Source organism: Micropterus salmoides, unplaced genomic scaffold (genome assembly GCF_014851395.1).
Source record: "Micropterus salmoides isolate LMB-PRFRI ecotype aquatic unplaced genomic scaffold, ASM1485139v1 Ms_hic_scaffold_5, whole genome shotgun sequence".
NCBI lineage: Eukaryota > Metazoa > Chordata > Actinopteri > Centrarchiformes > Centrarchidae > Micropterus > Micropterus salmoides.
The window spans coordinates 25,290,843-25,304,070 of NW_024044237.1; the positions used below are offsets into that span (position 1 = coordinate 25,290,843).

A 13,228-nucleotide genomic window follows, 5' to 3' on the forward strand; every position below is an offset into this window, starting at 1 on the left:
CAGAAGAAAACATTCTTAGTGATAGGTTGATGCTCAAAAACTGGTCTGCTTCATAAGGACTGTGTGGGTGTGATTTCCTCTTTATCCAACTGAGCCCTGCCCACTTAAAAGCAGGGGGAAAATCTGATTGAGGAGGTAGGCAAATCAAGTCAATTACCTGTGTGTAGATATCTTAATGAAGGCCCTTACCTCCTATATGTGTGTTATTTCCTGAAAATTGCCCTTGAGAATCTGAGACAAAAAAAGTATGCTAGTTAATCCAAACATTACAAATTTACAAATGTGAAAAGTCAAACAAGTTATAATACCACTTAGAAAAATATCAGTTCAGCTCATAAGCCCGACTCTTATTCTACTTTCCCCTTTGTGCACTATGTATGTCACACTAATGTACTTGTAGTAGTCAGTTTAAACTACACTGTCTCAAGGCAGATGATAAATGACTTTCCATTTCTGTTATAAACTAAGTTGGAGCATTCTCTGACTTTTAATGTAATCACACATCAGGTTTTTTAAAAATTAATTTCATATGCAGTGTTGCTTTGACATATAATCACTGCTGCAGAGACTGGCTGTAAACATGTAATTTCCATATCCAGAAAATGGCTGGGCAGATTGAGAAATCAACATCAGTGCTCCATGAACAGTGCATGCATCATTTATTTTTGCAATTACATCAAAGTTGTTTTAAAAAAATCAATGCTGAGAACACTTTGCTCGGCATGATGGATGCACAATGTGCCTAATTCTTTTCCACTTTAGGATATGTCTGACATTCTGTTTATCTCTGACCTTTTTGTAGTTCCAGGGTGAAGGGACAGTAATTCAAAATAATTTTTCAAGGAGACATTGGTGTCAACTAGTAAGTGCAGAATATCACCTTGGAACAAAAAACCATTTCAGACAAAGTGAAGAGAAAACTATGGGCCATCTGTTGCCCAAGCATTTATCTAACTTTTCACTTTGAAAGGCTTCCAAATTATTTCACCCTCCCTGCAGTGTTTGTAAATGGTTGGTAATTTGACAGGGCACAATATCAATCAAAGCAACCACTTCACTGCCTTCAAAAATATAATAGTCACCCCTGCCAAAACATTTTGAATGAAGAATACTTGCTCTTGTCAAACAAAATTGCTTTTCCTTTCTTACTGCTTTTTCTCTGGTGTTGGCCTCTATGGTAAATATTAAGCATATGGAATGGGACATAATACCACATTTCGTTTTGCAACTACAACATTGAGGGTTTGGTGATGGAAGAATCCACAAAAGCTTCTCCCGTGACAAAACCAATGGTGCTGAATGGCCGCAAAGCAAATATACAGCACATGAAATGAGCCGCTGAGGGCAGATGATGTTGAACTAACTTGGGGGGAGATTACACATTTGGTTAACATGTGTTACTCAGTTGCTTGAGAACTGTTTCCTTGTGTAGAAAACAGCTCAGTGATATTAGGCAAAGAGCCAACCAGTTGTTGTTGGTGTAGCACAGGGACAGTTTGAGTGCAGGAGGAGCACATCCACAAGCCAGGTTTTGGCTTATGTGGAGGATGAGACTACCTTAATAATGCACATGTTAATCATGGGAAATAAAAATGTACTTTTAATTTGCTATTGTTTCTTCTGCTCTAAAAGCTTGTTAATGTTTGAGCACGATCTGTTCTTGCATGCATTTCTTCTCAACGTAGGAACGGGTCAACTTAAAGTTCAGATGCTAAAATATCAAGCAGACACAAGAAGAGAACATAATATATGAATGAACACATATTCATCTAATGAAAACGCATTTTTATGGCTCTCATTCTCTATGCATAGTCACAAAAATAGATCCCTGCATCTCCTCCAAACTTGTCTGAACTAGGCTAAGCAGTGCTAATGAGGACAGGAACAAACAACCCAGTTATCCACTGCTGTGACATATCCCATAGTGTCTTCAGACATTTGGACAATATCACACCCATAAAAAAAATTACATTTTACATAACACTCATTTTACATAACACTGCAGTTTTTTTATATTTAAGTTAGATATTTAAGGCACTATGTGTAAGTGTTTTCATTCTATTTTTATTATTGAAGAGCTTTATGAGATTAGATAAACCTAAGTAAGCCTTCTGCTAAAGAAATTTGTATAGCCATTGTGTAAAGTTTTATAACTATAAGTCCACTTACTTGCTTTTTACAGGAGTTTTAACCACATTCTTTGTGACAACGGGATGTATTCCATTCACCAAGGAAGACTGTAAGGTGTGTCTGAAAGCTCCAGGAAAAGTTAGTGAGTGGACCTTGAGTAGGACTTCCATCCATCCATCCATTGTCAACCGCTTATCCTGCGTACAGGGTCGCGGGGGGGCTGGAGCCAATCCCAGCTAACATCGGGCGCAAGGCGGGGTACACCCTGGACAGGTCGCCAGTCTTGAGTAGGACTTTTTTCATCAAACTACTTTTTACAAGGACATGAATGAACATTTACACTTAAACACACTGATACCTGCTGAAGGTGCGGGTGAGCCCTGCCACCAAAACATCACATACAACTACCATTCTCACCAACCAAATTTTGTTATCCTCAGATGGTGATGGAAAGGTTTGCCTTGGCCACACGCTGAACTTGGTCCCCAAGAAACTGACTTTGCACTGCAGTCAGGAAAAGGAGAGGGAGAAGCAGAGACAGGAGAATGTGCACAGGATTTAAGTTTGTTTGACAGATATTAAATTAAATGGTGATAGCTTGCTAACTGGATGCTAGCTAATATCTTAACCTTAGCTATAATCTAACGATAAGGTTACACTTATGTTAAAAACATCATGTCTTTTGAAGCTACTAGTGTAGGCCTAGCTCACGGATGAAATTGAATTTACACATGAGGAAATATCATAACATCATCAGAGGTAAGACTTGCCTAGGACCCAAGTGAGATGAAGACAATATCTGTTCTTGGAGGCAACCACTGAAATGACTTTGGGGCGTGGTCAAGGTAGTGTTGCCAACTTTACCTGCTGCAGCAGTGCAGGTATGGTTTTGTGTAAATATACTGTGTTTTGTTTTCAGCAGTTTGTCATAATGATAGCATTCTCTTAATTAAATATTTGGTAGGTTTATTAATCGTTTATTTACAGCAAGTACCTTTAACACAGTCCTTTAATTAAACCAATAATTTTTCCTTTTGTCTAATACAAACAGTGTTGGACAAGTTACTCAGAAATTGTAATATATTAATAGTTACTTCTTACTCCTTACATAAGTAATATTATTACTTTACTTATTACTGAGTGATATTAGTAACTAGTAACATTACTCGTTACGTTACTAATTACTTTCCAGTGTTTTACACAGAATGACAGCGGCCGGGGGCGTCATTGTAACTTTGGACAGGTTTGGACTGCGGTGTTCAGGAGAGAGACAAAGAGGGGGCGAGTGAGGAGGTGCTGCAGGAATATGCTCCTAAATAGGCTACAGATCCTTAATCAAATATGATTTTAAATATGCCTAGTAAAAAAACATTTGAACATCAAGGTGTGGCGGTCAGCGTTGATAATTATGGGAAACACTGCTTTCACCTCCACCCCCTTCAACCCCAAACAAAGCAGTCTCCCCCGACTTTTTAACTAATAGGCTATCATATTCAACAGCAGCAAGGAGTGTGTTTTTTACAAAACATTTAGCCTATAGGCCTAAAGTTTCTTAACACCACCGGCTGAAATAAAAAAAAATAAAGCATGTAAATTCAGACTTTTGAACTACTGTTGCACATGTAGCACGTTTTTAAGAGCAGTTACAAAATGTTGCGTTAAAGCCACTCTCTTCCGACAACTCCAAGCATCAGTGACAGCAGCTGCCGGAGTTTCTCTCTTTTAAAGCAAGTTTCACGTTGCTGTGCTGCTTCAGCAGATGCTTCAATAAATCACATGTAGAAATGTTCGCGGTTGAAAGCTTTTTGCTGGAGTTTACAATAGACAACAATGTTCTTTGCAACTTAGACTGTGACACAATAATTGCAGTAGCTACTTACAGCTGTGGAAAGAACGCCTCTCTCCCTCATTCTCGATTCTTCATTTAGTTTTTGGCTATCAGCACATGAACAACAAAGTCCGATGCCGCACATTCGTGGATTCAAGTCAAGGATGGTGCGTTCAGTAACGCAGCGTTTCTTGGATTAGTAACTAGTAATAATATTACTGTTTTAGAAAAGTAATTAGTTACACTACTAGTTACTGGGAAAAGTAACATTACTGCCCAACACTGAATACAAAACACTTGTGACTCTTGCACTGTAGGTTACAAAAGGTTATCCCCTTCATGTAAACTAAAAAGAACATAGCTACTTGTGATGTGTTTTATTTATATTTATTTAGTTCATGCTTTTTCAGGGAGTTCATCAGAACTTGATGAATAGGCTACCATTTGCAGTTTCATCATTATCTTCATAAAAGTCAAGTAACTTGCACTGCACTCCATTAGGCACTGGAAACATTTTGCTGTTTCCCTTGTTTGAGGTGTCAGTATCAACATAGTAAAACACAGACTCACCTTCAGTCGGGGATAGATCATTCAGGATATCCCGCACCATCTTTGGTACGAAAACATTCATTGTGATAATCTTAGCTTTCTTTCTTGCCAAATGCATCTTCTTCACAACATAGGAGTCATGAAACAACGCACCGTTTAAGTTTAACAAGGCAGTCCGGTTGTAGCTGAGTCCATGTTTGATACACGTACAAGGCTTCACTTGCCGCTATTTTGTCAATTTCCACAGTAACTGCATTTAATGTTACTTAACGTACACCTATACTGAGGCGCATGAGGTGAGGTTGTTATTGGATGAAGGCAGGTGTCGGTGACCATTGTCAAGTGTTGTGATCAGCGCTGCTGCTGTTGCTGTCGTATCAGTCAGTGGTTAGATCAGCGTAGTAGGCTAGTCAAAAAAAACAGGAAAAGAGTCACTTCTGGGAGAAATCATTTAGGCCTAATATAGCCTAAGGGATATCCCGGCTAATACGGAACAGTTGGCACCCCATAGGTCAGGGCACTTGGTGCTGTGACCGCTGTGCTGGGCGTCAGCTGACGTTTGTGTTGATTCAGTCTTTCTTAATTTTGGTTATTGTAATCATAGTAAGCAAATCTACAGTGAAGAACTACACTTTGCAAGTCACTTCTCTTTCTCCATGGCACATTGCACCCATGCAAACACTGACACCTACCTGCCTTCAAATTAAAAGCAGAAAGTCTCTTTAAGGATAAAAAAAAGTTAATTAGTATTCAGGTCAGGTGTACATAGCGGCAGTCTATGAAGAAACAATGCTTAATGTACTTAATAGCACAACCCGTTTGTCATTTGACTTAAAAAAAATCTAATTAAGTGTGTTCAATTTGAAAAAAACAGCACATGAGCGGCAGTGTGGGGTTTATTTTGAAAGTCACAACCGGAAGTTCTTTTTAACCATTTTGTCAGATTGACGGTAGCACGGTACATGCTCCGAGGCAGGTGATAACTGCTCACGGTTGACTGGCAAACGTACAGTACTGTACCGGAGCAATACCTTTTCTACCGCAGCGTAACAGCCAAGAATCTCCCCGACTTCAAGGATTAATATCACAGGCTGACAGACTTTATCTTCGCTGGGACTGTCAAGTCTCAAAAGCTGCGACAGAGGACAATGTTTCTCCTGCAGTACACCGGTAGGCTGGTCTAACTAACCTCACAGCATCACACGTTGCACACATAGAACATAAATAATGTTCATGGGAAATGAACTATGTATGTCAGTAGCAACTAAATATCGACTTGTTGGTATTTTCCCCTAATATTGCCATTGTGTTTTGGCATACGGTGGTATTTTGGCTAACATCAATATAACATTTCTTGACACATTGTTGTGAGGATGGACAATATCAAGCGGTGCACTATAGCTCAACAATCTCTTAACTCTTTTAAAATCATCCCTTTGGACTAATTACTACAATATTTCTATAATCATTCACCCATATGGTAAATAAGTTTTATTGTGAAATATTTTAGGTTAACAGCAAACTTCTAGTGGGCTAATTCATAGTCTAACGTTACTAGTTTTTAGATGTTTCTCTGGTGAAGACTACGTTTAAACTTGCTCCATGCTATGCAAAAGTTTGTACCCCTCTAAACTTTATTACAGGATTAGTTTACTTCTGTTTGTAATGAAATTCAACATGCTCATTTGACTTTATAATGTCGTTTATCCCTTTTCTCAACCTGTGAGCGATGGGGAAGTTGGGGGAAGTGTGAACTAACTGTTGAAAAATCATTTGATTTGGCTTGGAAAGGGATAAAAAACAAATTCAGTATCAGACTCTTCAGCCACAACCTGATGGCTGGAGGGATGCCAGTCTTTCCCTTTATCTACATAAGAGAATTTCCAGTAAATTCTCAGATAGTACCAAAGTGGTTATCTGTGGGTAGTAATGGCCACTGAGAAACATAAACTAAGCATCTTTTATACTTTTACTCATTAACCAAACTACTCCTGATTTCTGTCCCTAGAGCTCACTTTGGAAACTTGTAGGCTCAGCCTTTATATGCCTGCTGGATTAAAGTTATCTAGGGTTTTAAGTGGAGTGCCGCCAACTTTGTATTTTCCTAATTTCCCTGTGATCCTTCAACTGTAGTAAAATAAAACTGTTTACCACAGTCACATTGTTGGGGATCATACAATACAAGAACCTCCCACCAACAGGCCTCAGCTTTATTCAAATACTTTGTTCTCCGTTTTAGCTGCCTCCTGTTTGTATCAATGTGATTATTTAAAACCTACTCCAGGTTTCTCTCGGCCAGTCTGATGATGGATAAATGCTCATAATTTGATGATTAGTTCCCCCAGTTGCCAACTGTTGAGAATATGCAAGCAAACCTTTTCTAATGGAGAAGCTCTCTACACACAGCTGTGCAGTTTAGTCAGTCATACTGCTGACCTGTTGTAAAATTCTTATGTTTGTGGACTTGTGGACTGTTGCATGATGAGATAAGAAAAAAACATAAGAAACTAGTAACATTGAAGCATTTGGTCAAATTGAACTAGAGCTGCATCAGTTTCATTATCAATTAATCTTGTGGTTATACTCAGCCTATGAAACAGTTGTACAGCATCAGGGATATCTCACATTGGTCTTGTGACAAACTGGGAGTGTGGAGTTTGAGAGGCACGGCTGTTGACCATCCAGGAGGCGCGAGAATATGTTTAGCTAGTGGTTGCATTATGGGAAATGTACAGTGGGTACGGAAAGTATTCAGACCCCTTTCAATTTTTCACTCTTTGTTTCATTGCAGCCAATTTCCAAAAATCAAAAAAGTTAATTTTATTTCTCAGTAATGTACACTCAGCACCCCATCTTGACAGAAAAAAACAGAAATGTAGAAATTTTTGCAAATTTATTAAAAAAGAAAAACTGAAATATCACATGGTCATAAGTATTCAGACCCTTTGCTCAGTATTTAGTAGAAGCACCCTTTTGATCTAATACAGCCATGAGTCGTTTTGGGAAAGATGCAACAAGTTTTTCACATCTGGATTTGGGTATCCCCTGCCATTCCTCCTTGCAGATCCTCTCCAGTTCTGTCAGGTTGGATGGTAAACGTTGGTGGACAGCCATTTTCAGGTCTCTCCAGAGATGCTCAATTGGGTTTAAGTCAGGGCTCTGGCTGGGCCATTCAAGAACAGCCACGGAGTTGTTGTGAAGCCACTCCTTTGTTATTTTAGCGGTGTGCTTAGGGTCATTGTCTTGTTGGAAGGTAAACCTTCGGCCCAGTCTGAGGTCCAGAGCACTCTGGAAAAGGTTTTCGTCCAGGATATCCCTGTACTTGGCCGCATTCATCTTTCCCTCGATTGCAACCAGTCGTCCTGTCCCTGCAGCTGAAAAACACCCCCACAGCATGATGCTGCCACCACCATGCTTCACTGTTGAGACTGTATTGGACAGGTGATGAGCAGTGCCTGGTTTTCTCCACACATACCGCTTAGAATTAAGGCCAAAAAGTTCTATCTTGGTCTCATCAGACCAGAGGATCTTATTTATCACCATCTTGGAGTCCTTCAGGCGTTTTTTTAGCAAACTCCATGCGGGCTTTCATGTGTCTTGCACTGAGGAGAGGCTTCCGTCGGGCCACTCTGCCATAAAGCCCCGACTGGTGGATTGCTGCAGTGATGGTTGACTTACTACAACTTTCTCCCATCTCCCGACTGCATCTCTGGAGCTCAGCCACAGTGACCTTTGGGTTCTTCTTTACCTCTGTCACCAAGGCTCTTCTCCCCCGATAGCTCAGTTTGGCCGGACGGCCAGCTCTAGGAAGGGTTCTGGTCGTCCCAAACGTCTTCCATTTGAGGATTATGGAGGCCACTGTGCTCTTAGGAACCTTAAGTGCAGCAGAAATTTTTTTGTAACCTTGGCCAGATCTGTGCCTTGCCACAATTCTGTCTCTGAGCTCTTCAGGCAGTTCCTTTGACCTCATGATTCTCATTTGCTCTGACATGCACTGTGAGCTGTAAGGTCTTATATAGACAGGTGTGTGGCTTTCCTAAACAAGTCCAATCAGTATAATCAAACACAGCTGGACTCAAATGAAGGTGTAGAACCATCTCAAGGATGATCAGAAGAAATAGACAGCACCTGAGTTAAATATGAGTGTCACGGCAAAGGGTCTGAATACTTCTGACCATGTGATATTTCAGTTTTTCTTTTTTAATAAATTTGCAAAAATTTCTACATTTCTGTTTTTTTCTGTCAAGATGGGGTGCTGAGTGTACATTACTGAGAAATAAAATGAACTTTTTTGATTTTTGGAAAATGGCTGCAATGAAACAAAGAGTGACAAATTGAAAGGGGTCTGAATACTTTCCGTACCCACTGTATGCGCCAATATAAGGGCTAAAAGTCAGAATAATTTGGCCTCGGCTGCTTTGATTTTGAGTATTAATTTTTAATGAATCTCTTGCAAGTCCTTCAATGTTTCAGAGGTACATTGGTGGAGTACTTATTTAATTGTTTAGTCTATAAAGTCTAAAAATGCTCATGATGAAGTCTTCAAAATTGCTTGTGCTCTCACAAAACTGTCCAAAACCCAAAGATATTGTGTTTACTAAAATATTAAACAAAGAAAAACAGCAAATGTTCAGGGCTGAGAAGCTGGAACCAATGATTTATTTGGGCGTATTTGCTTGAAAAATAGTTTTTAAGGTTAATTCAAGTCAAAATTGTTGCCCATTGATTTTCTGTAGATTGACTATTTCACGAGTAATTGATTAGTCATCTTAGTTCTGTTCAGAATTTAAAAGAAATGCTGAATACATTAAAGATTTTGTTGTGTTTAACCTCAACCCTGTCGTCACTTCACTTTCAGGAAAAGGCAGATGAAGTGATTTCTAAAACCGATGTTTTATGTTAAAGTTTCCAAACTCCTCTAGCAAAGTCTTCCCCACTCTCAAGAATGTGATGGGCGACATCCTTGCATCCATCACTGTAAGTGGAGGATGAGTGGCCTCAGGAGCAACCATGGTTGAGTTAAGGTCTATCATTCCCTGTGACAGCCATTTACTTCCACCCTGCACAGATCCTCTCTCTGATCAATGAGCAGACCATTGTTGGATTGCCTTCAGTAGGATGGGGCTGTCAGAAAGGTTTGACAGAAATACAGAGAGAGATTAAAGAGAGAGAGAAAAACTGCAGGATATGTGCTTTGTTTTGAGTTTGCACTGGCCCCAGGATAATCATGCTAGTATAGCTAAATTAAAGCACAACTGAATGTAGAGTGAGATATTATAGAGTTTGTGGAGATTTGTCAGCTTTGGAAAAATCTCCCCTTTTAAATGAGGAAACGTAAGCACAATTTTGCTAACAATTCAGCAGTAAGCATGCGTCCTTAACAATGGCTATGGGGAAAAGAGGCAGCATAATGGAATGTGAAAACATGAGTCAGAGATAAAGGAAGCTCCCATGTGTGAGAACCACTGCTGATTTCACTGTTTGGGAATGGAGGACCAGGAGGGGTACGCTGCTGAAAGGCTGAGATGCTTAGCTCTAGTAACCTGGTTATGGATCATTCAGTTGTGCCTTGAAGACCCAGGAAGATATTGAGTCTCCTGACTGGGTTTCTTTAGCCAGCAGTCGATCTTACTGTTGTCCAGTCTTTGAGGAGTTTCACCATTGCTGTTATCATTATCCAAAGGGCGAATCTATATTATTCTGACAAACGCTATGATTTAAACCAAATTACTTTTTCTTATCATCTCCACTGAGTTTCTTTAAGATACAGATAAGTGTTTATAGAGAATTATGTCTATCATGCAGTAGTACACAGTGCCTAGTCAATAATTAGAGTAAGGAACGACTTTGATTAAGATGTTTATGCGTGTTACCTATGGACAATTTCATTAATAATCTTGTTTTTATGCTATGTGAGCACTGTCAACTATCTGCTGTAAGTTACAATACCTTGTATTGTGGAACTGGTATAAATATTTATTCTTAGATAAAGTTTGTTACTTTTTAGATGGGTAATTGTGACTCTTAAAGCCCAGGAAATTTGTCTGTTTGACCCCAAATACACTGACCTCCGAATGCATGTCTAATAGGATTCTGGATTCTGTTGTAAGTGGAAGTATGGCGGCTAGAAATGGCAATGGCACCAATCGGAATACTTCAGTCCCGATACCAATACCAGGGCTTAGTGGGATTGTTTCAGAACAGATATGATTCGAAAGAGGCGTAATTTCTTCTACATTATTCTGAGCTAAACTGTTGTTGCCAATGCAGAGTACCGATCTGATACTTAAAATGAATGAGCTGTATACCCTTACTGTGAAAAAGAGCTCATTCTTTTATTTGTAAGGCAACATCAGGGTTGATCAACAATCGTGTAAAACCTCCAAATTGCTGACCCCTTGCTCTATGCATGCCATGTTAGCTATTTGAGTCAGTATCGTGCCGATACCGAATATCAGTATCAGATTGGTGCATCCCTAATGGCGGCTACAAAGAAAAGTTAATTTTGTGCACCCTTGAATTCCTGGAGTCAGGTAATTCTACTCCCTGATCATTCCTGGACTTCACAAAATATAAAGCACGACAGAATATATCCATACCAAATTAGAACATATACATCACAGTCTTGTTAATAATATTGTTATGATTATTTACATTTTGATGTATACTGTAGCATCATAATTATCTGCTTTTGTTCACTTGCCCAAATAATTCTCTCTTGACCATTTGGTGTGAAACCCATTACAAGCATTACTTCTTTTTTTTATCATAATACAGTTGGATTATTGGTGTATGTAAATGTGGTGTAAAAGTGACCATTTAGTGTAACGCATGCTCATAATTAACATATTTAATGAGCAACTTGACATTTTTTTGAGTTAGTAAATTAGAAGTAGTTTTGTAGTATTATATAGTGAGCCTAGCCACTACGTAAAAAAAAAAATAAGGCAACACTTACAAACTACGTTTTTGTATTTATGTTTTCCAAAGCATCAAAACAAAAGGAAAGAGCAATAAACATCAGTATTCTTATATGGGCTCGTCCTTCCATCCACAGCTGTCCATTCTAGTATCTTTTTGGGCCCTCCTCACATTAGGGCCCTGTGTACTTTCAGTACTTTTTTTCTGTGTACATTTTTCAGTTGCACAATAGTCAGAATTAGACTGACGGAAGTGTAAAGAAAGGCCAAAAAAATGCTTGCACTCTCAGCTCTCAATCTGAGACAAACAGATTTCCAAATAAACTAAATAACTGAAATCTGACTGTCAGTTCTGTGGACCATTACTTTTTCAAGATATCTGCATGGTCTCTGCATTTATAGCACATTGTATTTGGCCAATAACTGCTGAGATTAACAAAATGACGGTACTTGGACAGCTCTTTGAGTCCTCACAACTTGCCCCACACAGGACAAGAGTCTGCAGATCTCAGTCCTGATTTTCCATGAAATACTCCTGGAATGTTATCTGATGTATGGTCAACACAAGGCTGTTGCTTTTCTGTCCATTTCTATGACTCTAACTGCTGTAGAAAGTAACTCAGCATAACTTTCTTTTACTATGTGGGTAGAAAGTAACTCTCACCTCAACTCTTTGTGGGTTTTCACCTCAATGCAGAGGGTAATTATTTAAAGCTCCAGAACTAAAAAGACTTGAAGAGAGCAGAGCCATCATCACATTTAGTTCTCGAGGATATATTTTCATAATACATTTTTATACATGTGAAGGCATCATTGATAATTGCAGTTTGATCCCCATTGCATCTAATTTATGACAGTCATCTCTTTTGAGCAGGTAACCTGGCAAGGAGCTTAAGTGAATCCCTAAACAGCTCTTCTTATCTTGTTAAGGATTAGTTTCAGTGAGGCAATGATAGAAACCTTATTCTTTTGACATTTACCCTTGGAGCTCATTAGAGTGCTCATTTAAATGTGTTAAAAAACAGGTGAAAGAAAACATGTTTATTTTGGCAGAAAAGAATGTTCATGGCTTGTTTGGCACGAAATGAGTTTGTAATTTTCACTCTGCCCCTCTTGTATTTAAACACCTCATGCACGTCTGATATACACTCCCCCCAAAAGCAATTGTTCGGGAAATTGTTTTTTCCCTTCTTTTTTTCAAACTTGTAGGGAGGTATAAGAAATATTCATGCTACAGTTAGAGAGACACTTGTACATCAGATTTTGGTGCATAATGGTGCTTTTCCACAATTACTACCACTGCAGTGGATAGCTGTGCTATTGTGCGCTGTCATTCACACTGCTGGCAACTTTGTTGATGGGTTGCTCTCTCCTGGCTGATTGTGGGCGGTGTGAGAGGCTTTTATTGTGTCAATGTAGTGGTCTCATGTGGCTACAGCATTTTGAACAAGTACTGTACATCATGTAGTTTTCCCTGGTTTCCATTTTACGCTCATGTGGTATGTTGCAGTAGATTGCTTTAGATAGTGGTTCTAATTAGATTGGATATATTGGAAATCAACTGACATGCTCAATTATTGATCAAGGCAAGTTGGCAACCGTTCCCTAGTCATTGCTTTTAACACCTGTGTTCTTGCAGTCTTTCAAATGAAAATAACAGGGTAGTAGAAAGCTTTGAAGGCCTGTAATCAACTTCATAAAAAAATCACCACAGAAGGGAGGCAAGGAAGCACAGACATCCGTTGATTGCCGATAAGTGCAAAAAGGTTAGCTGTGGACAAGAATTTTGGGCCAACATGCA

The 13,228-nt window shown here is 39.2% G+C and overlaps 1 protein-coding gene across 1 annotated transcript in view; it reads left to right on the top strand.

Annotated features, from left to right (window-relative positions):
• The first annotated feature begins 5,474 nt into the window (after positions 1-5,474).
• Positions 5,475-13,228, top strand: part of LOC119888424 (ecto-NOX disulfide-thiol exchanger 2-like) — a 206,533-nt gene continuing 198,779 nt past the window's right edge. The window contains exon 1 of the mRNA XM_038698979.1: positions 5,475-5,677. Coding sequence (XP_038554907.1) covers positions 5,656-5,677 — 22 coding nt within the window. The 5' untranslated portion in view covers positions 5,475-5,655. The remainder of the gene's footprint in view (positions 5,678-13,228) is intronic.